This window comes from Molossus molossus, unplaced genomic scaffold, assembly GCF_014108415.1.
Source record: "Molossus molossus isolate mMolMol1 unplaced genomic scaffold, mMolMol1.p scaffold_m16_p_7, whole genome shotgun sequence".
Lineage (NCBI taxonomy): Eukaryota > Metazoa > Chordata > Mammalia > Chiroptera > Molossidae > Molossus > Molossus molossus.
In genome coordinates this window covers 93408831-93436541 of record NW_023425401.1, presented here as the reverse complement: position 1 = coordinate 93436541, position 27711 = coordinate 93408831, and the positions used below count along the sequence as shown (strand labels likewise).

At 47.0% G+C, this 27711-nt stretch overlaps 1 protein-coding gene across 1 annotated transcript; it reads right to left on the bottom strand.

Moving 5' to 3' along the window:
- Positions 1–1955: 1955 nt before the first annotated feature.
- CPA4 (carboxypeptidase A4) lies at positions 1956–26242 on the bottom strand. The gene is made up of 11 exons (XM_036246959.1): positions 26136–26242; positions 20080–20161; positions 19538–19672; positions 18223–18321; positions 15022–15123; positions 13683–13787; positions 12863–12973; positions 10786–10876; positions 8955–9154; positions 7819–7903; positions 1956–2269 (listed from the first exon to the last, which is right to left on the bottom strand). The coding sequence occupies exons 1-11, from the start codon at positions 26201–26203 to the stop codon at positions 2082–2084; spliced, it is 1266 nt and encodes a 421-aa protein (XP_036102852.1). The 5' UTR covers positions 26204–26242; the 3' UTR covers positions 1956–2081.
- Between the last annotated feature and the right edge of the window lie 1469 nt (positions 26243–27711).

Below are 27711 nucleotides of genomic sequence, written 5' to 3'. Positions count from 1 at the left end.
CTTTTTACATCCTGTTTAAGAAATTTTTCCCTTGCCCTGGCAGGTTTGGCTCAGCAGTTAGAGCATCGGCTGCGGTCCAGAGAGACCCGGGTTCGGTTCCTGCTAAGGGCATGTACTTCGGTTGCAGTTTGTCCCCGGCCCTGGTTGGTTGTGCGGGTGGCGGCCACTCGATGTGTCCCTTTCACGTTGATGTCTCTCCCCTCCCCCCCACTCTATCTGAACAAAAAATGGAAAAGTGTCCTCGGGTGAGGATAAAAAAAAAAGAACTCTTTCCCTTAATGAATCTAAAGGACAATCTCCATCTTGGGACGGGAGACACAAAGGCAGCAGGTGACGGGTGAGTCACAGAGGTGAGCACTGCCATGCCGACCGAGGCACTATTCGGTCGCAGGCAGCCCTGACCAGCCAGCACAAGCAAGCAGCTGGCTGGCTGACAGGTGTGTTCTGGTTATAGAATTAGATATATCATGTATTAGAGCTCGATACCATTAAAAATTCTAATCATAGACTGTAATTAACTTTCCTTGCTCTGATGCCTCGCTCACTAAACAACCTTGTGATTATAATTTGGCTTTCCATGTATCTTGCCTACAGGGAGAGAATGTACTATCCAGGCCGACGTGAGGATTCAATTCACTAAATAGTTATATGCCATAATGTAAATTAATAAATTCGTATTCTGGTTTTATCATCTGCCTCATCTGAGCTCTGTAGGCGTGAGTCAGCATCCCTGAGTCTAATCAACACGGACACTGAGAATATCAAGCTTCTGAGCTGAAAAACTAAGAACTAGACCCAGGACCAGACTGAAATCACCAAGGCAACACAGCCCTGGAGGCCCCTCGACCTGATGGAGAAGGTCTTCCTACATGTCATGTGATAAGAATAGGGATTAAAATGAACTTTTGACGTTATAAAGAGCTGCATATTCAAAATCGTGGCTTGGTTCCATTCAGGTAAAGGTGAAGAATAGGAGACAATCATAAGACTCATATTGAATATTTATTGGCGTATGAGCACACACCAGATGCTGCACAAATCCTAGGCAGAAGGATAAGATTTACAGACATGTTTGGGGGGGGGTACAGATGGAACATGCTAAGGCAGAATGGAACAAGTGGAGCTTGACTGATGAGGCCTGGCTCCACCGTGGTACTCATGGGCCAGGGTGCAAAATAAAAGACTTTAAAAAAAAAAAAGGAGAAGGAAATACAAGGTACACCGGAGCACAGACAGGAATGTGCCAAGGCAGTGAGATTATCCAGGCCAGAGGAGTGATTTAGGACTTGTAGGGTAAGGGCAACATCTTTGAAGTAAGTTCAAAGGCGAAGTGGAGGTGAGCATGGGACAGAAGAGGATAATTTAGCAATCCTGCTGTTAGAGCATCGCTTTATCCAGAGTTTCTGGATGAGCAGTCCCTATAGGGACACAGACACCCTTCTGATCCCAGTGACCCTGAATAATAAAAGGAAGAATGTGATCAGGACTGTAGTATCTGGGAATCTGGGGCCCAGTGATGAAAAGTGATCCCCTACTTTGCATTCAGGCTCAAAACATACAAAAATAAGAGTGGGGGCTAGGATGATCTATCCTGATGACCCTGCAGGATTTGTTTTTCAAAGAAAAATATGTTCAGTAAGGAGAGAGATAAATTAAAGAAGTCCTTTCTGCATCATCTTTGAGACCAACTGCATTGTTTCCCATAGCACCTGCCTTGGGGCCCCCACAGAGCAAGGTCACCAAGCTTGGCTAGATTGGATAAGATTCGAGAACCATCTCAGATACCCTTTTGTCCCAAAAACGAGGTAGAGACATGCCCCAGTAAGGGGTGATCCTAAGTGTGGCCTAAGGAAAGGCATCCAAAGGGCTCGGCAAAACAGCAGGACAAAAATATGGCAAGTGTCAGAAGCCCCCCTCTCAGGTGTGCCACCACAATGCAGGGGTTTCAGGGAGGGGTGCTGCAGAGGGCTGACCTGTGTCCTCTCCAAAGCCAGAGGCTCTGACACATGCTCCCTTTAATAGTGCCTTCAGCGTGTGTAATACATGGGGATAAGAACGTGCAGACGGAGCAGGCTCCCCATCTAGTAGAGGTGGTCCCGCACATGCTCCATGATGGTCTTCAGCCCCAGCCAGGTCTCCTCTGCAGTGGGGATGATCTGGTTGGCTGGCAGGAGGAAACCATAGTGCCCAGTATCTCTTAACTCAAAAGTGAATGCATACTTGATGCCATTATCATACGCCCAGTCAACGCTGCTCCCGCTGGCTGGATCTGCAAACCAGAAGAGAAAACACCTGTGAAGCCCAGTTTCTTTCAGGGTGAGGTGAGAAGGGGCCGGGAGTTCTGCCTGCCTGCGGGTCCTTAGGGATCCAGGGTTCTTCCTGCAAATCGTTAGGCCTGTGAGCATAAGCACGGGCCCCATCCCTATGTCTCAGGCTGTCCTGCACCATGAGGGTCTTCACTGGTCTCAGATGAGGAGACTTTATTTATTTATTTATTTTTATTTATTTTTTTTTATCCTCATCCAAGGACATTTTTCCATTTTTTGTACAGACAGAGTGGGAGGGAGAGAGAGGAAGAGAGAGAGGGGGAAACATCGATGTGAAAGGGCCACATCGAGTGGCTGCCACCCGCACGACCAACCAGGGCCGGGGACAAACTGCAACCGAGGTACATGCCCTTAGCGGGAACCAAACCCGGGTCTCTCCGGACCGCAGGCGGACGCTCTAACCGCTGAGCCAAACCGGCCAGGGCTCAGATGAGGAGACTTTAAACCCTCATCCCCAACTTGTCACTAACTCATTCCACAGACTCCTGCAGGTCACGTGAAATCAATCTTTACGAGACAGAGTATGGTAGACAGCCTCCAAGACAGTCCCAACGATCCCCGTCCCGAGACAGTCTTGTCCCTATAGAGCGCCCTCCTACACTGATTGGGGCTTTCCCGACCTGTGTAACTAACAAAAGACTGCAGAAATGAAGGTGTGTGACCTCCAAGGCTAGGCCATGAAAGCTACTGTGGCTTCCACCTTGCTCTCTCTTGGATCACTTGTTCCGAGGAAAGCCAGCTGTCAGGTTGCAAGGACACTCGAGCAGCCCGAAAGAGGCTCACGTGGTGAAGAACCGAGGCCTCCCGCCAATAATCGGCACTCACTTGCCAGGTGCCTGAGGGAGCCGTGGTAGACGCTGACCCTCCAGCCCAGTCAAGCATTCAGACAGCAGAAGCCTTGGACGACAACTCGACTGCAACCGAACGAGGGACCCTGAGCCAGAGCCACCCAGCCATGCCCCTCCTGAGTTCCTGACCCACAGAAACAGTGTAGGAAAACAAATGTTCGTTGTTTTAAGCTGCTAAGTTTTAGGATAACCTTTTACATAGCAAGAGATACTGATACACAGAGAGAGCACGGCCCTGGGAACTTCCCTTTGCCAAAAGGTTAGGCAAAGGCAAAAGGCCTGTTGTTCTGCTGCTTCTTAAACTCTACTAGAGCAAAAATCGGGTAAGAGTGCAAAGCATAGCCCTACCAGTGTGGCTCGGTGGTTGAGCATCGACCCATGCACCAAGAGGTCATTGGTTTGATTCCTGGTCAGGGCACATGCCCAGGTTGTGGGCCTGATTCCCAATGGGGGGCATGCAGGAGGCAGCCAATCAATGTTCTCTCTCATCAATGTCTCTCTCTCTCTTTCTCCCCCTCTCCTTTCCTCTCTCTCTAAAGTCAATAAAGAAAAATAAATTTTTTTTAAAAAAAGAGTACAAAACGTAAATGATATTGAACAGTAAAATGATGATGTCAACAGCAGCTATGATTATTGTACATCTACCATGAGCCAGGCATTATACTGGAAAGTTTACATTCATGATCTCACCTAACCTTTGAAACCCCAGTGAGGGTAGGTATTATTGTCCTTGTTTTTCAGATGAGGTCATTTATCTAAGGAACTATAGATGGAAAATGGCAAGGGTGAAATATAAACCCAAGTCCATCTGAGGATAAAGGCCATGCTTTCTTCAACCTACTTCCAGTGCATTTGGTATATGACATGTAGGTTCAATAAATATATGGGACCTTTCGTTTTCCCATTGTTCCGGAGGGCGTTTCTCATGATACCATTTGTGATTGTTCTAGAGATGCTGGCTCCTCTGAGTTACCTGCTCCCTCAGATTACAGAACATGCTCTCCTACACCCTCTGGAATGTTTGTGTGGTTTCCACAGCCTTTCTCTATCCTGAGAACATGCTGAATAAAGAACAGACATTGGCGCCCTGGCCAGTGTGGCTCAGCGGTGAGAGTGTCGGTCCACGGACCAGTGAGTCGCAGGTTCAGTTCTGGTCAAGGGCACGTACGTTGGTTGCGGTTCATCCCCAGCCCTGGGTGGAACCTGCGGGCGGCAACCAGTCGATGTGTCTCTCTCATATCAATGTCTCTCTCTCTTCCCCTCTCTCTTTCCTTCTCTCTCCCTCCCTCCCACTCTATCTGATGATAAACAGAAAACAAACAAACAAAAAAAAAAAAACAGGCATTGGCACCAGAGGTTTCCCGAGGCTACATACAAAGCAAGCTCAAGTGTTTCAGAACTCATTTAAAATTCAGGAAGGAGGCGCTCCGGGCGGTTTGGCTCAGCGGTTGGAGCATCAGCCTGCGGTCCAGAGAGACCCGGGTTCGGTTCCCGCTAAGGGCATGTACCTCGGTTGCGGTTTGTCCTCGGCCCTAGTTGGGTCGTGCGGGTGGCAGCCACTCGATGTGTCCCTTTCACGTCGATGTTTCTCTCTCTGTCTCTCTCTCCCTCTCACTCTAACTGAACAAAAACAAAAAACAAAAAAAATGTCCTCAGGTGAGGATTTAAAAAAAAAAAAAAATTCAGGAAGGAGGCAAGAAGCCCACTGAGCAAAGTGATCAAGTTCATAAACTTCACTTTCTTGGGTCCCTGTTCAAAGTCTATCTACTCTCTAAAATAAATAAATAAATAAACAAACAAATAAATAAATAAATAAATAAAATAAAATAAAAGGCAAATGGGATCATACTATCTACGCTGTTTTGCGCATTGTGTGGGCCCACCTCACTCATTTAAGGGCCGTTTCATTGATGAATGCACCAAATGTGTTTTATCTAGCACTCTGTTGATGGACACTCAGATGCTTAGCAGTCCTCGGTGGATTACCAGTGTTCTGTGACTACAGCAGTGCTGTCATAACCATCCTTGTGAGCCAAATCTAAGGAGCCAAACCAGCCCAAAGAACTTGTTTCCAAGCCCTTAGTAGATCAAAACCAGTAACAGGAAAGGAAAGGGCTGCTGGAGGCAGTTGACCTGAAAGAAGTACAGTCTGACCAGAGGAAGGAAACAGGAAAACTCTAAAGAGCAGAATTAAAGAAGCAAAACAGGCCCGGGCTGTTTAGCACAGGGATTAACTAGTCCAATAGGGCACAGTAGGTCTTCAGGATATAAAAACTGGTGTCCAGGAGGCCACTCAGTCATAAAGAAAGGAGCTTAGCCCTGGTCCATGTGGCTCAGTTGGATGGAAGATCCTTGTCCCGTTCACTAAAAGGCAGCAGGTTCAATTCCTGGTCAGGGCACATACCCAGGTTGTGGGTTGGACCCTAGTTGGGGTGTGTACAGGAGGCAGCCACTCGATCTCTCTTTCTCTTTCTCTCTCTCTCTGTCCTCCCCCTTCCTCTAAGATCAATAAAAAATTAAAAGAAATCAAAAGAAAAGACATGCTCTATTTAAAAAGACAGGAAAGCTCCGTTGGTGTGGCTCAGTGGATTGACTGCCGTCCCACAGACTGAGAGGTCCTGGTTCAGTTCCCGGTCAGGGCACATGTCTGGGTTGTGGGCTTGATCCCCAGTAGGAGGTGTGCAGGAGGCGCTGATCAATGTATCTCTCTCACATCAATGTTTCTATCTCTCTCTCCCTCTCTCTCTAAAAAAAAAAAAAATCAATAAAAACATATTTTTTTAAAAGACAGGAAAGTGTAAAATCCATTTTAGAATGACTTTTATCAATTTTATTTTTCATCTAAAATGGTAAACCTAAGAGAAGGTCCAGTTCTTGAAGGGCAAACTTCAACTATTTGTGTAGCATATTCCATAACCCATGGAGCTGGAGTGTTATCATACAAAAATCTATTACATTTTGGGAAAGCAAAGAGGGCAAACAAAGCCTATAAAGAACACAGGAGATGGGCTCTTCGAAGAGGTAGGGAATAATATGTCTCCTGGACAACACTCAAAAGAGCCTTCCTCCTCTCCTGTTGAAGGAATCTGATGAGTATCTCTTGACTTTGGCACAGCTAAGCTGGGGAGAAGGATGTGTTTGATGTGAGAAGGCAAGGCCATCCTTTAAACTGGTATTTGACCCAAAAGCCCGGATCCTAGTGACCCACAAAGATCTTTTGAGAGGTCCTCCTCAGAGGGTTCCGACCAAGTCTGTTTAGCTCTCTTTGGTCCGGGACTCGATTCTGACTAATTAAGAAGATGGAGAAACTCTCCTGATGTGTTTGTTCTCTGAGGAGCTCCCATTTAACAACGCTAATAATAATAAACCATGAATAATTAATGGCTGTTGCTGCAATTAGCAGCACAAACACCAACATCATGCTATCTGCCTTAGGAAGCACAGCGGCTTGTGAAACACAGCCAAGGGCTGAGATCAGAGGACCGTGGAGCTGAGATGAAGAATCTTCCCAGAAGAGGAAGCCTGAAGGGAGCAGTTAGTGGAGGGTAAAGCAGGTAGGATGGGAGAGAGATACAATACAGAAGAGGAAACAAATACAGTATTGCCTAGCTTGCAGGGACTTGGAGGGTGGATCACCTGTTGGAAACCATAGAGATGAGGCATTGGTGGGAACAAGAAGGGCACTAGCTTAATATATTTTTCTTTTTTTATTGATTTGAGAGAGAGAGATGGAAACATTGATGAGAGAGAACATCAACTGGCCTCCTTCTGCATGTCCCCTACTGGGAATTTGGCCCGCAACCTGGGCATGTACCCTGACCTGTTGGTGCAAGGGTCGATGCTCAACCAGTGAGCCATACCAGCCAGGCAGAAGGGCACTAACTTAAAAGGGGTCAGAGTTCAGCTCCCCACATTTGAATGTACATTTCCCATTTATAACTAAGGTCCTGGAGAATGATCATTTTCTTCCATTTTAAAACTTAGAGATCAGACTCACAAAATACAGGGACTCGAAGGATCTGAACAGGAATAGAGTGAATTGCTCAGATGAAACACTCCCCTGAGGAACCCAGACAAAGGTTATTTTCTCAAAATGAGGTTGAGGTTGTGGGTAATGAGCCTCAAGATCATCTTCAGATCTGGGGTCTTGGTAGAGTTTTGGTGTGTGCTTTTTTCCTTTGTTTGGCTTGATGCCAACCACTGTTGGGAGGACCCCCTAACCCAGTTCCCATCCTGCCATGCTCCAACATTTCTGATAGCAAGATGAGGAAGTCTCGTCCACGCCACTACCACCACCTGAGTCTGCCAATCCAAAGTGGGTTTTCATTGAAAATGGAATGATGGGCTTGAGAAAATTTTGATAAACGATGGCAAGATCTTTAATGGAAGATAAGGAACACAGACTCTACCACGTTGTCAGGACAAGTCATCATGGGCACATGATAAATGGCATGACAGTAGTGATGACGTTGATGAAGATGACTGTCTGCAATAGCTATTACCACACAGGCCTGACATAACTTCAGTCTATTACTAATAACAAAAACAATCAGATTGCAGCGTAGGAAGTCTAACTTACAGCTCTCCTGCTCCATTTCAAGTTTCCTCTCAAAGCCTTTTCTAAATAACGAGGAAATACTTACAGACAGTGGTGGAGGTAGAACCCACGCGGTACTGAGTGCCGGACAGGGAAGCCAGAGCTTTGGCCGCGCGCCTTGCCACCTTGTCCTAGGGGGGGAGGCAGCGGAGTGAGAAAGAGGGGACCCCACAGCTGATGTTCCTCAGCTGCTCTGCACTGCCATGGTTTGGAAGAGTCTCGGCCATTCCCCCGATGTTCCCTTCTGGTCTCCTCCTCTTTCCCATCCAACTAAAGCCGAGGCCTTATTACAGAGTGAGGGGAACCCCTCTTCCCTCACATCCCCAGGTCTTGACTTCTAGTTTGGGGAAGAGGGTATTGAAAGAGGTGAAAGAGGATGCATATGCACGCTGATGGTGTGTGTATTATACACTCAAGTTCTCCAAAGACCTGGAGGGCTGCTCACCACCCATTAGGAATCTGGTATAGGCACCACCATCTTCACCTATCCTAAGGGAAGGGAGGCCAAGTATGCTCAAGAGAAACATTTCTAAGAGTTGGGTTTTGCAGGGTGGAGGTAGAAATGGGGCTGCCGTATGTGGATGTGTCCTATGCGGAGTGCCTACTTAGACCAGAATCTGGCCCACACCCAGCCAGGAGCCCTGTGTCTGCTGGGAGGTTATGGGCTGGCTGTGCTGGGCAGAAGGGCACACTAAAGCCAACCAGCACAGGGGGAGGGGCCTGCAGCCACTCTGCAGAAGCCAGCCCAGCTCCATCAGCCCACCTTCCATGCCTGTTCACATCCTAGAGTGAGTCACTGTCCGTGACACAGAGGACCCTAGGCAGTGGCCAACCCCCTGCTTAAACTCTACCTTAACTGGAGTGAGGAGCACCTCCCCCTTGCCCAACACAATGGCACCCCCATTTCTTGGTAAGCAATGGGTCTGCAACAAGTCTTGGTCAGAGAGACAAGTGAGGAGGAAAGGCAGGGATCAGGTATGGTTTTTGGAAGTCACTGCAAAAACAGAAATAAGGGCACCATCTTCTTCCTACCCCCAGTAGGTCTGATAGGCAGGGGAAGAGGACCCTTACTGAAATAAGCCTAGGCTCCTGGACTTCCCTATAAAGCTGCAGAAGCACCCCGTTGGCAGCAGCTGAGGGTGAAGCAGGCCTGGGCTGGGTGGGAGGCAGCCCCTTACTCACCAGCTCGTCGGCATCTGGGGCCTTTTTCGTCGTGTACCCATATGGATACATCAGCAGCTGTGAGTAGCTGTGCAGATCGATGAAACCTTTGAAATTCCCATGCTTTTGAATGAAATCTACCACCGATTTTACCTCCACTTCCGAATTGGCATGGGGGCCATGGTAGATTTCAGAGCAAGGATCGCCACTGGCTCCGCCTCCTGTGGGGGGAGGCCCAAACAGAAACATTGACCCAGAGGCCAAGAAAACAGAAATGAAAGATCCACAGCCCAGAGGAGGGGCAGAAGCTATGGGCAATGGGCATGTCATTGCTAAATGCCCCTAAGAACCTAGTCCGTGGTGTGTGGATATTGAGGGGAGGGTACAGGTGTGGAAAGTCAGGGTGTTGGATCAGCCACAGCTGAAGAAGAAAACAGGCAGGCCTCCTTTAAAAGGGTAGAGTTGACCTTGTATCGTATCATTAACAATTGTCATAAATAATTAATATACTTGACAATGAGATGTAATTAATAAGTATTCTAGATAATTAATATGAATACCAATTAATAACAAAAATGACTTCATTTATTCTGGTGTCAACTCGTTCTCTTGGTTCAGATCTTAATGGCAAAGCACTGCCAACATAATCTATTGTTGTGGCTAAAATCTCTTAATTATTTGACAGGTGTTAGAAATACTGTCTTCAATATTACTTCACAATATAGTTCCCTGCGGTATCTGGTGTATGTAAAACCGCTCCAGCTGTGGAATATCTGACCTAGCTTTGTATCAGCTCCTCTCCCACAGTCACATTATTTTTCCCTCAGTGGTTTGCGTGGTATTTCTAGGCAAGTAAAAGTATATTAAGAACAAAACATCTGTGGAACAGTGAGAGAGAACTGCTCAGATTTGGAATTGCAAGGTGAGTTTAGATTCTAACTCTTAACCATAAACTCCTGAGGTTGTCTCTGAGCTAACCCTGTCTCATTTCAGATAATAAAATCCACTCACTAGGTCAGAAGAATTGTAAATAAGATAATATATGGGGAAGTACCTGACACACAGTTGGCACCATGGTGAGAATGATTTTAAACAGCTGGAGCTCAGAACCCAGTTCTCCTAATTCTCACTCTTTCCATCACATCAAAGATTTGAGGTTCGTATTCACACATCTAAGGGTAGACCACAAGATCTTGCCTGTTTCGCTAACAGTGTTTGCCCTGGCTGGTGTGGCTCAGTTGGTAAGAGTATCGACCTGTGTATCGAAAGGTGGCGGGTTCAATTCCAGTCAGGGCACATACCCAGGTTTTGGGTTCAGTCCCCAGTCGGGTGCATATGGAAGGTGACAGATCAATGTTTCTCTCTCACATCGATGTTTTTCTTGCTCTTCCTCTCTCTCTCTCTCTTTCTCTCTCTCTCTCTCTCTCCCTAAAATCAAAAATAGTAATAATAAAAAAAACCATACACTTGGGTGAGGATTAAAAAACAAAAGGCTAACTGCTCTCTTCTGAGTTGCCTCCAGGAGCCCTTCAACCCACCCAGTGACTTGCCCAGGACAAGCTGGAGTGGCCAGTGTATAGGAAGAGGCATGGATGTATATATTTAAGACTATGATGGTTTTTAAATAGTAGCATTCTCTCAGGCGGACAGAATTGCTAAGTTGTTCCCTTTCAAAATCACTAAAGAAAAATATTTTAAAAATAAAAAACAAGACACAGGGGGCATAAGAGATTTGCCCAAGTCTCTCAGTGAGTCAGCAATGGAGCCAGCCTGGAACCCGGCTCCCTCCAGACCAGCTTGGAGCCCCATGGACCAGAGGTAGCAGGATTTGAAAACCGGCTCCCCAACCTACCAGCAAAACTAGCGTTCCAATTTCTATTTGGATCAACACCAATGCAGGGGCTTCCAGGATTTTGGGACCGTGTCTTCCTCCAAAGTCGGTTCTGAAAAATCCACCAAGGAAAAACATCCAGAGATAAGTCAGGGCACAAGAGGAGTGAAGGTTTTCTTTGGGGACCAAAGATGGAGGTGGGCACCATGAATGGTGTGAGCTGCGTACGGTTCTCCCTGGAAAATCCTCGGGGCTCCCATCCTCTCACCCCAGAAAGGGGAGGCTGGGACAAACAAACATTGCTCACCTAAATGATCACTGATATGATAGGAAGTGCACAACTATTGTATTCTTGCCTGAAAACTTAATATGAATCCAACCAAAACCTCGAGATCTGGCTACCAGTACTTAGGGAATATGGAGATGAGAGAACAAATGAAATGGCACATACGAAGCCATTTGGCAAGTTCAGAACGTGAGATGTTCTACAGGACACTTTATTTGGTTTCTCTAAAAATGACTGATATTTTTTAAAGACATGTGTAGGGAGAGGGATGCTAATTGTTATGAAATAAAAGTCTACAGAGCCATAACAAACAAATGCAGGTACAGGCCCTGGGCAGTGTGGCTCAGTTGGTTGGGCATCGTCCCATGCACCAAAAGGTTGCCAGTTCAATTCCCAGTCAGGGCACATAACCGGGTTGAGGGCTTGATTGCCCCCCATGTGGAGGTGTGCAGGAAGCAGCTGATGTTTTGCTCTCACGTCAGAATTTCTCTGTCTCCCTCACCCTTCCTCTCTCTCTAAAAATCTATTTTTAAAATCTTTTTTAAAAAACACAGATATAGCCCTGGTGGGTTTGGCTCAGCGGTTAGAGCATCGGCCTGCAGACCAATGAGTCGCGGGTTCAATTCAGTTGCAGTTCATCCCCAGCCCTGGTTGGGGTCGCTCCGGAGGCAGCCACTCAATGTGTCCCTTTCATGTCGTGTTTCTCTCTCTCTCTCTCTCTCTCTCTCTCTCTCATCCTCTCTCTCTCTCCCACTCTGTCTGAACAAAAATGGAAAGAAAAAAAAAGTCCTCGAGTGCGGATAAAAAAACAGCAACACAGATATAGATCCTCTTTGGACCCTGATGTCAACAAATCGACTTAAAGAACCTTTACTTTATTTTCTAAATTTTTTTTCCTTTTTTAAATTTTTTTTTTATTATTGATTTTAGAGAGAGAGGAAGGGTGAGGGAGAGAGAGATAGAAACATTGATGAGAGAGAACATCCACTGGCCGCCTCCTGCATGCCCCCCACTAGGGATCTGGCCCACAACCTGGGCATGTGCCCTGACTGGGAATCGAACTGGCGACCTCTTGGTGCATGGGTTGATGCTCAACCACTGAGCCACACCGGCCAGGCAGAACCTTTACCTTTTTAAAGGTGATAGTGGTTTACTGCTAATTTCTTTGTCTTAACTATCATTAGCCAGAGGTGCATATGAAAGAAGATTTGGGTGAAATACCTGATGTCTTGGATTTGGTTTAAAATACATCAGAGAGCCCTGGCCGGTTTGGCTCAGCGGTTAGAGCGTCGGCCTGCGGTTTGGAGAGACCAGGGTTCGGTTCCCACTAAGGGCACGTACCTCGGTTGCAGTTTGTCCCCGGCCCTGGTCGGTTGTGTGGGTGGCAGCCACTCGATGTGTCCCTTCACATCGATGTTTCTCTCTCTCTCTCTCTGTTCCTCTCCCCCCCCCCCCCCCACCTGAACAACAAAATGGAAAAATGTCCTCGGGTGAGGAAAAAAAAAAAAATACATCAGAGAAAAAATGTGTGGGAGGGAAAGAAATTAAAAAAAAAAAAAAAAAAAAAAGATTGGTAAGGTGTTGATAATTGTTCAAGATCCATGTAGGAAGTTCATTAGACGATTCTCTCCAAGAAAAAAATATTCCCTGGTGATTCTCAGCTCAGAGAACGACTGGAAAATGAGACCCCAGAAAAGCTTATAACATGCACATTGTGGACGTTTTCTCCAAGGTCATACAACTATTTAGTGGCAAAGCAAAGAATTCAACAAACAAGTCTTACCTCCAAGCAGCCCATTCGGTATTACTCACTTGAGTGTGCGTGTATACATAGCCATCAGGATTGGCCACAGGCAACAAGAAAATATCCATTTTCTCCAAGATGGAGGTGATGGCTGGATCCTTCCCGTAACCAGACACAATCTAAGCAGAGATAACAAGCTAGTCAGCTACGCCCTCGAGGCTGGATCGTTAGGTCTAAGCCCGGGAATCTTCCCCAGATGCCCAGCTCCTGCGACAGCATCCACCCTCTGCAGCCTCCTGCCAGGGTCAGAGACACAGCTCTCTGCAGAGCCCTCGGAGTGCTTGGAAACCTGGGGGGATATGGCTGCAGGAGGATATCACCTGCAATGAGCCCTGGGCTGTCTGGTTTATTCTTTCCTTCCAGGGAGTGGGAACAGGAGAGCCACACATCGTAACAGTCACTGGGAATCTGAGCCCCACGCTTGGGGTGGGAAAGATGGATCCCTCCTCTCCCAGGCGGGCTTAAAGTGGGCTTCCCAGAGGGACATGGAGACAGCATGAGGTCCCCAAGGGCCTGGGGGAAGGGACTAAAGGCAAAACTCATCCGACTCTCACTGCTGACAAGGCCCTTCTCCTTTTGCTGGGATAACTATGGGTCAGTGTTTCAGGGCCACCTCTGCAGCTCATTAGGGTGCTCACTGCCATGAATGCATTTTGTCATTTAGCTACAGTGGCTTGTCCAAGGGGCTCGGACCTTTTACTTCTCCGAAATGAAAAGGCCTCTAGCCTACTGCGTCTTCCCACCTCACCCCCTGGGCCCAGTCTCATGGGAGGCTGCAGGGGCACCTCGGGCCCACCAGAATTCTCGCCTAATACCAGGCGACATGACCTTCCGCGCGGTCCACATCGCCGTGGCCTGTGAGATCCACTCCCGGGAATGGATGCCCGCGTTCAGCCACAGGGCCGGCCGCTGACAGTCTCTTCCCGTGCTGAACTGCAGAAGGAAAAAGACCAGAAAATGACCCTCCTGGCCCCATTCTCAGCTCACCTCTCCTCTCTCCAGCTCGCCCCTATCCATTTAACTCATTTAAGACAATTCAGAGACCAAATGTTCCTGAGGTCACTATCTATTCATCAGTTTATCCGTGACCAGGGAGCTTAATTGGCTGGCTCAGCCTGGCGGGCCCAGCCGCAGCTCCAGGGTTGGAACAAATGGGAAGGGGAAACAATTGCTGTTGTGGATGATAATGCCAATGTGATTAGAGATAATATTGTGTCCCCTGAAAAACCTCAAATGGTAGCCCAACAGAGAGAGACAGGAGTGCGTGAACCAGCCTGTTCTGGTCGATGCAATAAACGAATTCAGTTTTTAAAAAGAGGAAGAGAGGGTTCGCTACAGCTTTTGGTAAATGACAGTCAATGAATTCTCGCTCTTGCTTTTTAGTCCCCACCCACCCCCGCCGCCCAGACCTTGGTGCTAATGAAGCCAGGGTCTCCATTAAATCGGCAAATATTCTAAATTTATGAAGATTATTTTAGCAAGCAGCTCAGCGGCAGGTCTCGTCCGGCGGGTAATTTAACCATTGCTATACACCTGGGTTCTCCAGGGCTGATGTGAAGCTAAGAATCTGTCCAAAGCTCAGCATCGTCAGTCATTTCATGATTCATAGCTCCAAATTCTTTGTTATTCATTTGTCTCGATTATTTGTGTAATTTACGTTACTGCCATAAATTCTCTACTTCCTTTACCGAGATAGACCTGAGTCTGTTAGAAATACCTAGAAATTAGGCTTTGTGCAGCCAAGGATCATAAACTGGGCTTAAAATTATATCAGCCCTAAAATTAACTTCCTAGATTGCTTTTCAAATAAGTATCCCTAGAAGCAGGAGAGAATTTGTAGAACTACCCCAATTTGTCTTGCTATTTACAGAAGGCGGGAATGAAGGAAGAACACTGTGTGTGGCCTGAGAGCTTTCTGGAATACTAACCCCCCCCCCAACCTTCACCCCAAAGGCATCTCTTTAATCCTGCCTTTTAGTCAAAACCTGGAATGAGAATGTACAAGTAGAGAACTGTCTGTCAAATCAAATTCCACCGCTGGTAGGTGTCTCACAACCTCACCCTCCTCCCTGAAGGCTGCCCCGGTGGAGGTTCGATAGCTGGGTCCTGGGCACAGGGAACCAGGAGCCCGAGTCCAGTTCAGCCCTACAAAGAGCCTGGGCCTTACCTTCAGTACATACATCGGCCGGTTTTCAAACGAACGCCCAATCTTCACCCTGCTCGCCAAGTCAGGAAAGTCTCCAGCAATGTTGTCCATCTCCTGGTAAATCTAATGTGTGAGAAAGTGAGCCCAGAGGCATTTTTAAAATGTGTTCAGCTCTGGCTGTTCACAGATAGCTGTGAATTTTATGTTGTTGATCTTAACGATTCCTTCCAGCCCCCTAACCTTGAGGTTGACAATATAAGCGGCATGGAATGCTTAGTCTTGAAGAACTGCCTAAAGAGTCTCTTTCTACAATTTTCTAGAAAATAATACATTTGTATCCATCCACAAAATTATAGTCCACTAAACTAGTCCACTGCTCCAACAGTGTGGCCCTTAGCACCACACTAGACTGGAAAAATAGCTCGGCCCCAGCTAGCCCAGGCTCTTTTTTATTTAATTTATTTACTTTTTTTTTTTTTAATCCTCACCTGAGGATATTTTTCCATTGATTTTTAGATAAAGTGGGAGGGAGGAAGGGAGACAGAGAGAAACATTGATGTGAGAGACACATTGATTAGTTGCCTCCCACATGATCTCAACAGGGGCCAGGGATCGAACCTGCAACCAAGGTACGTGCCCTTGACCATGAATCAAACCCATGACTCTTTGGTCTTTGGGCTGACACACTAACCACTGAGCAAAACTGGCCAGGGCAGCCCAGGCTCTTGAAATCAGTGTTATCCAAACTTTTTCGATCACTTCCTCCAGCAGTTAAAAAAAAATTAGCATAGCCCTGGCAGGTTTTGCTCAACAGTTAGAGCATCAGCTTGTGGACCAATGAGTCGCGGGTTCAATTCTGGTCAAGGGCACATACCTTGGTTGCAGTTTGTCCCCAGTCCTGGTTGGGGTCATGTGGGAGGCAACCAGTTGATGTGTCCCTCTCACGTCAATGTTTCTTTCTCCCCCTCCCCCTCTCCTCCCCTCCCTCCCTTTCTACCTCCTTCTCTCACTCTATCTGAAGATAAGTAGAAAAAATATCCTTAGGTGAGGATAAAAAAAAATTAGCATGCACTATGTATGTGCAGAAATATAAATAGAAGTTGCGATCGTTTCTCTCCATCCCACCGGACAGGCACTCCAGTTTGGAGATGATTCCTCTAAAGGCTTTGAGAGAACAGTGAAGAGCTGTCAATCATGGTTATGAGTGATTTAAATAGAGTTAGTTCATCCATCTTAACTGCTCAAACCTTTTGAGGGTCAAAAGAAAGAAATAAACAAATTCATATTTAGACCTTAAAATGGGAAGAAGGACCTTTACAGAGGAGGAAAATGTGCAATCAATACCCAGAATAAAATCAAGCTTAAAGGGTCTATCAGAGTTGGCGTCAAAATGGCAAATTGAAGCAAGAAACCACTCCCAAAATACATAGGCAAGCCAGATAAAATACAATGAAAATTATTCACAGCCAAGTTAAAAAGCAAAAAAAGGGGGGTGGGGGATTGCAGGTGCCAGAAATAAAGAGGGAATAAGCTGGCAGAGTCGGGGGCAGAGGATGAAGCCCACATATCTGCCTTAGGTGCTGAGGGTTCACCGCAAACCAGGAATAGTAATAGAGGGCACGGGACCCAGTACGGGGCAAGGAGATAGGACTTGAGACATGGGAATTGGCAACTGAGCCTTGAAAAGGGCCTGGAACTCTATCCACTGACCCTAGAAAGTGGAGCAAAAGCCAGATGCCTGCCCTGGGCCATGCGGGGAAAGAGTCACCCAGGAAAAGTTAAAACACCAAGCTGAGTCCAGACTGGTGGAGGACGTGGGGGAGGGGGGGTGTCCAAATTCATAGCCAACATCAGGGGAAAACTCACCTAAGAAACAAACAAAAATAACAGCAACCACAACACACACTAAGGGTCTGAAACTAGAAACCCTGGCAGAAATAAACATGAAATTCCCACTGAACAACTGAGACCTATGTGGTTGTAGGACAGGAGCTCTTAAAAACTCTTTTTAGGAAAAAGCTGAATATGACCAAGCCAGGAGGGAGATGATGACACACCAAACCACAGTAAAAGGCCTCTCGGGGAACAAGGGGTAGCTGTAAACCAGATGACAATGGCACCTAAAGCCAGGGAACAAAGCCGCAGCAGGCAAGTGAGCCGATGGAGCTGCTAGGGTTTGGGTGACATTTGCAACTGGTTAGCTCAGCTAGGGAGTGCCCGATGGTACTGACGCTAACTAACATCATGGGTTTTAATCCCTATTTGGACCCTGAACTCTGCTTTTGTCTGTGGCCCTGGTCTGAACTCCTAACTTTGTCCAGCTGTTTTGCAGATGTATGTCAATGGTCACAGGAAGGATCAAGGGACAATGCAGTTGGAAGTGTACACAATAAACGAAGCTACTGATAATCACAAGAGAAACCTGCAAATAGTTGGTCAGCCTTTGAAGTAATTCCTCACTAAAAGATAAACAACTCAAAGTATATGCTTCGTGAAAAGCATACCAGGAGCACCATCTTTGGATACCAAGAACAACGTGTATTGAGGTATAGGAAGGAGGCCACCAGTTTAGATTTGGCTTGTGTTCCTAAGCCAAGAGTTTCCAGGTTCATGAAGAAGACATTGAGGGACATAGGAGAACTGCACTGTGTGTGATGCGATTGCATTCTATTAGCTCTCTGGATTCCTCAAGTTCCAATATCGCATTAAATTATTCCGCTCCAAGTTTTTCATTTGAAGTGTTGGCTTACCTTGAAAGTCATTCATCTATATAAAGTGGTTTCTAACTAAACACAGCACCAAAATGCATTATGGAACAAATATATGTTTTAAGCAGTCATGATAAATGAGTGGAAATACTTGGTTAACCTTGGAAATAATCACTTGTCTATTTGCCTGGAACAAGTAACATTTTAACTTAGGAGACTAAAAGGGTTATGGTGGGGCACGAGAAGGTTAACGTAAGCACTGGGGATGACTGCAGGTATTTCATGGCTTCCTTTGAGAGTTACTTAAGAAAAGGACACATGTGGGAGAAAGTTTGTCTTTTCACTAGGCTCTTAGGTGCTGGCGAACATTAAACAAACCAAGGATTAGAAAGGAATCACCGTGTACACATTTTAGCCCCTCAGTGAAGGACAAATACCTCCTGAAAGTGAAGAAAAGGGTCACAAAACTCAGGAGACCGATAACCCTGATCTTAACCTGCTCTGAAACACTTACAGCTTCCAGGGAGTGATAGGCCCCATAGTTGAAGTTATTACCGCTTCGTTCTTGCTCTTCGTTGTATTGCATTTCTTCATTTTCCTTATCTAAAAGGGCCTAAAACAGACATGGAGACACTGAATGGTCCGCTGGAGACTGAGATTCATGAGTTTCCACCATGACGTGGCCCATGGGCCAGCCTAGATGGTGGCACCTCAACACATATATCAAATGCCTTGAACATCAAAGTGTAAATGGAAGTCAGATATCTTCCACGTGACTATAAAAACTTACTCCTTGGTGCCATCGTACATCACCCCATTGAAAACCCACTTACTCCCTGGAAGCAATAGATATGCTATTTTTTTATTCTATACTTTGAATTCTCTAGACATCAGCCCGCATCTGGTATCCAGTGCCTCTGAAATACACAGCTTGGGAAACCATTCCGAAACAAAGAAATTCTTATAACCACTCATACTTTGAAGGCTCCTGGCAGATGTCTATGACATGTGAGGATGATTAATAAGCTCACAGCTGCTCACGCCATCAGGAAACTCCCGGGCCAAATCACCAATTAGTCCATAACCCACCTCGGTGAAGGAGAGAACATTAGCCAGACACTGTCCTGCTGTTCAGATACAGGTCGTGAGGCTGATGCCTGGCTAAGGTGGTGATGTTCCCTCTGCTGGGGGCTGTTGGTGACACTCCCCCTTTCTCAAAGGATACTTTCTATGACTGGTCCCCAGCACCCACCTCGCTCTCTTCTTCCCTCCTGACTTCCAATAAGAAAAGGGAGAAAGACAATACTTGTGGACATCTCTGACATACCAGGCACTGTTAGACATTTGACATACACTTAATCATTCTTCTCGATAAATTGTATAGCCCTGGCCGGTTTGGCTCAGTGGTTGGAGCGTCGGCCTGTGGACCAGAGAGTCCTGGGTTCGGTTCCCGCTAGGGGCATATACCAAAAAAATAATAATAATAATAATAATAATAATAATAATACATAAATTGTATGAAGTAGTTATCACTATTAACATTATACCAATAAAGAAACAGGCTCAAGAGGTTAAAAGCTCGTCCAAAGTCACACAGCTGATAGTTAGCTAAATCAGGTTTTGGATCCAGATCTGTCTGGTTCCACACCCTGTGTATGCCCTTTCTACTACAACATGCTCCTCTAACAAGGCATTGCTCTTTATTTCATATACCTCAATGTCTGCATCTGTAAAATGGAGAAAAATAAGACCAGAACTTGGAGATGTCTCGAGTCCACTCTGGCTGCTTTGTCCCATGCAAGACAAGCAAGGAGCCTGGGTTTACCCACCTGCAGGTCTTCAATTGTCACTGAGTAATCTAAGCCGTGGGACTTGAGGAAGAATTTGACTGGTTGCAGACTGACAGATGGGACCAGGACATCCACAGGAAGACCCAAGGTACAGCAGGTTTTCCAGAGGTTGACCTGAAGAGAACAGAGAGAAAAATCAGGTTAAAGGACAGTTCAGGTAAAAGGCATAATGAGCTAGTTCATTCTTCTAGAGCAGCTGCCAAAAGTCAGGGCGATCCCTGGGGAGCTGGGTTCTGCCCAAGGGCAAACTTTGCCCATTTCACAATTGTATCTGGTCAGGCCTGTCCAGCAGGCAATACCCAGCAAAGCCCAGGAAATAATACTAAGTCATGGCGGACGGGAAGATGGAGCCCACTGCGGAGGCTTCCCACACCCAGCACCCCCCACACACCCCATCAGCCCTCTCCAGCGTGGAAATGCACGTTGGCCAGTACACACACTCTCCAGAAATAATGTCAGTGGCGTGTGGCTTCTCCCACCAAAATTAGAAGACACCCGAGAGGACTAGGAAGAACCAGTACCTTAAAGTTGTCTGAATTCACTAGCTCATTTAGTTTGCTGATCTCGTCTCCATTTCTGACATTAATCCTAAAAACTTGGTCCCTGGAGAAGACAAAAAAAAAAAAGAAAAGAAAAGCAAAAGATAATGGTGAGCTTTCCGCTGGCAAATAAACCCCAAGCCCACTGTCCCAGACATAATTGCGCCGAATGAGAGGAAATGGTCTAGCCTTTGGTTATAATGTATAGCCATTAAAAATAAGACTACGTGGCAAATATGAAAAAGTGCTTATGGTATAACTTTAAGGAAAATATTAAGTGAAAGAGCAGGACACAGAGTTGTATGTATGCCATGATCACAAGTATGGAAAAAGCAGATGCATTGGAAGAAAAACAGACAACGGAAATCTAGCAAATGCTGACAGTGCTTATGTTCGGGTCATGGAATTATGGATGACTGACTTTTTTCCCCCTTGTATCTGTTTTCTGTAATGTGGTCATATTACTTTATAATGAAAAACATATATATTTTGCAGGAAGGAATGTTCCTGAGTTACACGCAAAGCTAACTCAAGACATAAAGAAGCACTTCTTCACTGTCAGGGGCTCAGGCTGGAACCGGCGGGAGAGGCGGGTGCAGATGATGTTTTGTTGAGTTGTCCACCTGAAACCTCTATGATGTTGTGAACCAATGTCACCCCCACAAATTCAATTAAAAAATAAATTTTACTTTAATTTTTTCTTAAAAGAAGAAACTCTGGCCCAAGGTCCATGCTGGCAGCAGCCAGAAAAGGGAGCAGACCTCCCATCCCTGGAGGGTTAGCTATTTTCCTCTTAGCACAGAGGGGAGAGCTGAGAGCGCATTCGATCTCGTCCAGTTCCAAGACCCTGTAAAAATTCAAATCAGAGTAGGGCCAAGGTGCTGGGGCTGAATTGGGGAGTCAGTCCTCCCCAGGGGACCCTGGGAGGGCCCAGGGGGAGCCCCCCTTTGTTGTCTGGCCTGCAGTTGTTTCATGTACGCTATTTAGCATCTGCGGCAGCAGCAGGGGTAGAGGCCCCCCAAGTCCTGTGCGTGGGTGGGAGAAGGTCGAGCCTGAAAAGCTGCCTTTGTGCTCTCGGCTGGCTCAAGTAGCCAGGGGAGCCATTAGGCTGTTGCTAGGTGACGAGCCAAATGAATCTGCACTCAACGCTGTCACATGCGTCATCCCTTTGACACGAATGAATGCGGGAAGAGCTGGTGGAGAGAGCTGTGGGCTGAAGGACCTGTTGACAGAGAAAATAGTTCTGTCGCAGGGAGCTAAACGTGCAGCCTCACGTGGCAGATCGGGCTCTCCTCGCCCGAAAGCCAGCTCTCTCCCACGGACTCTCGGGGTGGAACGCTGTTCGGGGAGGTTCTCCCGGATCTCTGGGGGTCTAGTCCAGCCCCAAGGAGACAAGGTCCCTGAAGAGTTGCTACCATTGCCGGCGGCAGGTCAGGAGGAAATGCCAGGGCCAAAGGCTCGCGTTCTCCCAGCTCATGTGGTCTCCACAGGGCCCTGGGAGCTGGGCAGCAAACTGCATCCATGGGTGCTGCTGGGCCCTGGTGGGGAAGCTGCTGGCTGGACGGTCTCAGTCTGAGCCCAACAGGCCTGGAAGGAGTTGGACCGCAGCCCTGGGAAGATGAGGAGTCAAACCACCATTTCCCCGACACAGGCAGCCTGCCTCACACAAAAAGGGCAGGGTTTAAAACAGAAAGGAAATCCTCACTCCTGGCTCCGGACCAGGCCCATCTGCCAAACTCATGCTCTGTCACAACACACCCCAACACTCCAGAAAAAGAACGTCTTAGAAGTGGTGTTCTAGAAAGTGCTTGGGCCCTGTTATTGGCCAAAGTAGGCATTTGTAAAATACGGCGCTGACCAGAACAATCACAAAGAAGCAGGGGAGGGGAAGAGAGAAAAAGAGGATCATCGAACTAAGGAGCTCTCTCTCTCAGAAGTATAAAAACCATGTTGCACATTCACCCAGAGCATTTGTTTTACTTTTTCCAAAGCGGTTACTGCGCCACAGATCGCCAGCGCTCCTGGAGCCCGTGACAGTGGGCCACAGTGAGTCTCGCCGGCCGATGATGATTCAATTCACAGTCCATTCACCGTGCCCCAAGCAGCCCGGCGACGGAGGTTAGAGACACAGCCGCAGCATTCAGAGAGGCAGCGAGGAAGATGTGGACCAAAAAAGGGGGCTCTGTAATCTGACCAAAAGTAACCTCACAGAGTAATCTGATCATAAATTTCTAACCGGGCAGGTCCCAGTGGGTAGTCACGTTCCAGGTCTATAAAAGGCTTATCTTCAGCTTAAGCAAAGCCCTGTCCCTTGCCCTGGTGGACCCAGGTTAACACGCCTTTGAATGCCTCTTTTCAGACCCCTCCAGGGAGCACATAATCTTGTTAACTGTCCTATAATCCCCACCTTCATGTAATCTTCCTTACCTTTCCTCCTTAAGTCCAAATGTATAAAAGAAAGTGCAAAACTCTCCTTTTTCTGGAGCATTTGAGAGCTTGCTTCCCTGGCGTGTCATCTGTTTGGCTCAAATAAACTCAAAACAATGCATATAAAAATTCTCTACAGGTTTGGACACTTTTTACATTGACAGTGGGCTGGTAGAGTGGAGTCCGTCCCCGTCTGTCTTGCTTCCACCTCTCCCTCCTATGCCTGCTTGACTCCAGACTCACTGAAATCCCAAATTCCCCAGGTACTTTGCCCCTCCATGCCTTTGCACACGCTGCCCCCTCCGCCTGGACTCCTCGCCCTTTTCCTTAGTTGCCTAGCAATCTCCACCCAGGCTTTAGGAACAACTCCCATCACCCATGGAGTTTCCCCTGCCCAGAGGAGGCAATGTGAGGGACAGTCTTCAGGTGGCGCTAAAATGGAGGAGAAGGGGTTGTTTAATTAACATTATTTCCCTGAACAAAAGTCCATCAAAACCTGGAGGAGCCCTGGCCACTTTGGCTCAGCAGTTAGAGCATTGGCCCGTGGACCAGAGAGTCCTGGGTTCGGTTCCCGCTAAGGGCACGTAGCTCGGTTACAGTTTGTCCCCGGCCCTGGTTGAGGTCGGGTGAGTGGCAACCAGTCAATGTGTCTCTCTCACATTGATGTTTCTCTCTCTCTCTTCCTCCCTCTCTCTCTCCCACTCTATCTGAAGATAAATGCAAAAATGTCCTTGGGTGAGGATAAAAATAAATAATAAATAACTAAATACCTGGAAGCGGATAACATAAGTGGGTGCCAGGTAAAGAGCAGCCTTTTTTTGTGTGTGGTTTTTTTTTTTTTTGGTCCTCGTCGTCTTTGTCTCTATTTGGAAAGTGCCTTTCCTAGCGTGGGTGGCTGAACACAACCTGTGTCCACCATCTGGAAATTCCATTCTGATTATGGAAGGGTGGCCTGGGAGGAGGGATACGACGGGATTCCCAGGTTGCCACACTCACCCCTGCACTCCACACAGGCATCCTTACAGCTCTTGTTAACTCTGGCCTCTCTGCTACCCAGGGCTGTCCCACTCTGCCTCCACGATGGTCGGCGATCCCCTCTCCCTTCCTCACACTTGTCCCGTGTTCTGAAGTCAGAAGTCACCTTGGTGCTGAGCTTCCGCACCTCCCCAAGTGGCCTGGTCTTTGTGCCTTTCTCCCTGCATCCCTGACCGGGCTTAGCACCTACCACGAGTACCGAGACGGCTGCACAGAACTCAAATGCCTGCCAGCCACAGCGATGCAACCAGTTCTGCGTCTACTTCCTTTCTCTGCCTGCCCCACACCTGTGGGCATCCTGGCCACCTTCCCATCCTTACGATGACTGAAGACACCCGCAGAGACAGACTAGGGAAGTAGGTGAGTTGAGTAGAAAGAACAGAGACTAGGATGGAGGGTTTGGGGGCACCATCATCTTCCTCTCCTCAGCGCTGTACCCCCTCCAAGCCAACCTGTGTCCCAGCCACTTGAATGCTCAAAGGCCAACTTCCCCTTGCTCTAAATGTTCACCTTCTGGGACTTGTCTGTGGACCCCAGGAAGGATTCCACCACCTTTGCTATGGGGTGAGACCAGATTTGGGGGTGAGGATGGTACTGATGGTCATAACCATCTGCAATTAGCCCAGACACACAGCCCTTCCTGTGCCCGCTCCTGTGGCGAGGACTCCAGGGCCCAGCCCAGCTGTCTCAGCCCAGGTGCCCGCTGCTAAGAGAAGTCTGAGAAAGATGGTCAGTCACGTGAACAGCTGCAGTGGGAGCCCAACCACTCCCTGTGTCGGCCCACACGGCAGCGTAGTTATTACACTGAGCTGCCTAGGACACATCTCCTTCCCCGGCCACCGCTGTGCCGAAGCCTCTAAGCTGTTTGGCAGTACAGACCAGGTGTGAACAGAAGTCATCACCATAAAAATTACTCGATTTCACAGAAGGACAGTGGTTCCCCCTTATCCGCGGTTTTGCTTTCTGTGGCTCAGTTACCTGCAGTCTGAAAGTATTAAATGAAAAATCTCAGAAGTAAACAATTCATAAGTTTTCAATTACACACCGTTCTGAGTACCTCGCTTCATCTCCCATCACCACAGGACAAAGGGTGAATACAGTACAATAAAATATATATATATATATTTTAATCCTCACCAGAGGACATTTTTCCATTTTTTGTTCAGGTAGAGTAGGAGGGAGAGAGAGGAAGAGAGAGAGAGAGAGAAACATCGACGTGAAAGGGATACATCGAGTGGCTGCCACCTGCACGACCACCAACCCAGGCCGAGGACAAACTGCAACCGAGATACGTGCCCTTCGTGGGAACCGAACCCGAGTCTCTCTGGACCGCAGGCCGACGCTTTAACCGCTGAGCCAAACCGGCCAGGGCCAATAAAATATTTTGAGAGAGAAAGATCACATGCACATAACTTTTATTACAGTGTGTTGTTATAATTATTCTACTTTACTGTTAGTTATTATTGTTACTCTCTTAATGTGCCTAAGATATAAATTAAACTTGATCCTAAGTATGTACGAATAGGAAAAAACATACTATATATGGGGTTGGGTACTCTCTGTGGTTTCAGGCACCCCCTGGGGATCTTGGAACAGATGCCCCACAAATAAAGAGGACTACTGTAATTACCTCAGCAAACAACCCCAAAGTCCCTTTCGCCAGATAGTATAATAGAATAAACTAGTAGCTATAGATACATCAGTGAGATAGAGGATTCTAATCTGGAGATTACCTTGTGTTACAACAAAATGGTATGGGTTTTGCACTCAGAGTTTCATCTCCCCTGCTTACCAGCTAAGTGGCCTTGGGCAGGTTTCTTAATCTTTCTAAGGCTGAGTTTTTTCATGTTTAAATAAAGGAAAATAACAACCCTGCCTGGCAGAGTTGTTGTGTGATCCAAAAGATAAGGCACACTAAAGCTTTTTGCAAATGGCAAAGCATTTGTGCAGTAATGAGTTATTAGAATTCAATCTTCCAGCAGGGTATCATGGCACCCTTTCATCTCTCCTGCCTCCCCAGTGCCCTCTCTGCAAACCACAGAACACTGTGGAGACGCGGGGTCTGTGCGTGCACGGTGTTCGGGTGTATGCTGGCATGTCCATTTTCAGAGCCGTGGCTGGGCAAGGCCTAGCAAATCTCCATGCCCCGGGTGCCATTGAGAAAGCCCTTAGCCTTAACCGTCATCGGAGAGGTGAAGCCAGGTTTGCCCTTAAGAGGGACAGAAATTAGAAACAATTTCTGATTATTCTTGTTCCTTCATAATATAGGAGGTAAGAAAGTAGAAGATGCCAGGAACTGCCTGACAAATAAGAACTAGGAGGAAAAAGAATTGGCAGGAGAGGAGGGAGCTAGAGAGGACTACAGCGACCACCCGGGCCTGATTTCACACGTGCAACTGAGCGTGAGAGATAAGTAACTCGTCCGGGGTGACACAGGGCAGAGCTGGGATAGGAGCCCAGGTCTTTTGCTCAATGCGTACCGCTGGAAGTATCATCGGCCATGCATTTTCAAATTCATTTGACTCCCGTAACTCTAAACTAATCAAGTAATAATAATAAGTTCAAAGGGAACTTACCCAAAACACTTTTCTCGGCTGCAGATGCTGGGTCCGATAAGGGCCCCAAAGAACAGTATCCACATCATGTCCCAAAGGTGTCTGTCACAGTGGCTGAGCCAAGTTGTATTTATAAGGACTCTGAGGCAGACTCAGTTCCTCAGAAATGCTAGTGTGATTCCCAAGCAGCCTTGCCACCCTAATGGCAGGCAGGTGGGCCCTTAGGCATGACTCCTCTGTCCTGGTGAGTGACAAAGGCCAGCCTCCTGACTCACAAGATCGGGAACTTGTTCCTCTGGCTGGGAGACTGTGCCAAAGGTACCACATTGCTCAACATTGGATTTAAGTAGTGTTTTCTGAATAAATCGGAGGTCCCACAGTGCCAAATAGAATTTCTACTAATAGGAGAAGCCAGGTTATAAACCTAAGACAGAGTTACCTCTAGAGTTAAAAAAAAAAAAAAAAAGTGAAGACTATCAAAGAAACCCCAAGCCAGCTCCAAGCCCTGTCAGAGGACTCACCAGAGCAGGTCACCATGATGACGGTTTGTGGCCTCTGTCATGAATCTGACACATAATTCTTAGGACTCCAGTAAGCAAGTGGAAATATATGAGGTAAAGGGTATTGAAAGAATGTTAGTCTGAATAACTTATCAGTTTTCCTTAGGGTCTGAGCTAAAGTGTAGGCTTAATAGTATTATTAAAAATAAGACTTCCTTACATTTACTAGACTCTGGGTCCGGTGTCCTTTCCCCCATGTCCCAGCATAATAAATGGGAGCCCCTCGTGGTCTCCCTGACTCCTTCCTGGGCTCTGAGGCCTCTGAGTCTGTCCTGAGAGCCCCAGATCCCACAAGCCTCCCCCATCCCACTGTCCCCATGGTCTACACTCTTTCTGCACTTGCTAAGGGGAGTGGATACAACCAAAGGTCATGATTGGGACTGTTAAAAAATTATTCTGACATTTGTTAAAACTGTAAGGAAGACTTTGTTCAAAATTATTGCAATAGGGGCCATGAAATAGGAAAGAGTAGCCTGGCTGGTGTGGCTCTGTGGTTGAGCATCGACTCAGGCATCAAGAGGCCGCTGGTTCGATCCCCAGTCAGGGCACATGCCCAGGATGTGGGCCTGATCCCCAGTGCGGGGCATGCAGGAGGCGGCCAATAGATGTTCTCTCTCATGGATGTTTCTATCTCTCTCTCCCTCTTCCTTCCTCCCTTTAAAATCAATAAAGAAAAAAAAGTTTAAAAAAATATATATGTGAAAAAAAAATAGGAGAGAGTAATTGTGTTCAACTCCAACCACAGTAAAGACAACTGAGTGAGGGGTCGGTGGATGGACAGTTGCTAAGAGGAGACATCAAGGTGAGGGACTACTTGCTTAACTGACCTAACAGGATTCTTGCTAGAGTAGGCCAAGGACTGAGACATCACAAGTGGAGGATAAGGAACTTGATCAGATATCAAGGATTGGAGAATGATTTCCTTTGAAGGTTTCTTTGCTAAGACTGACTTAGGGCCCAAAAATAAGCCTAGTCAAAAAGAAGACTCAGAGAAGCCTATCTAACTAAGGTTTGATCAAAAAGGTTCTTTGGCCCTG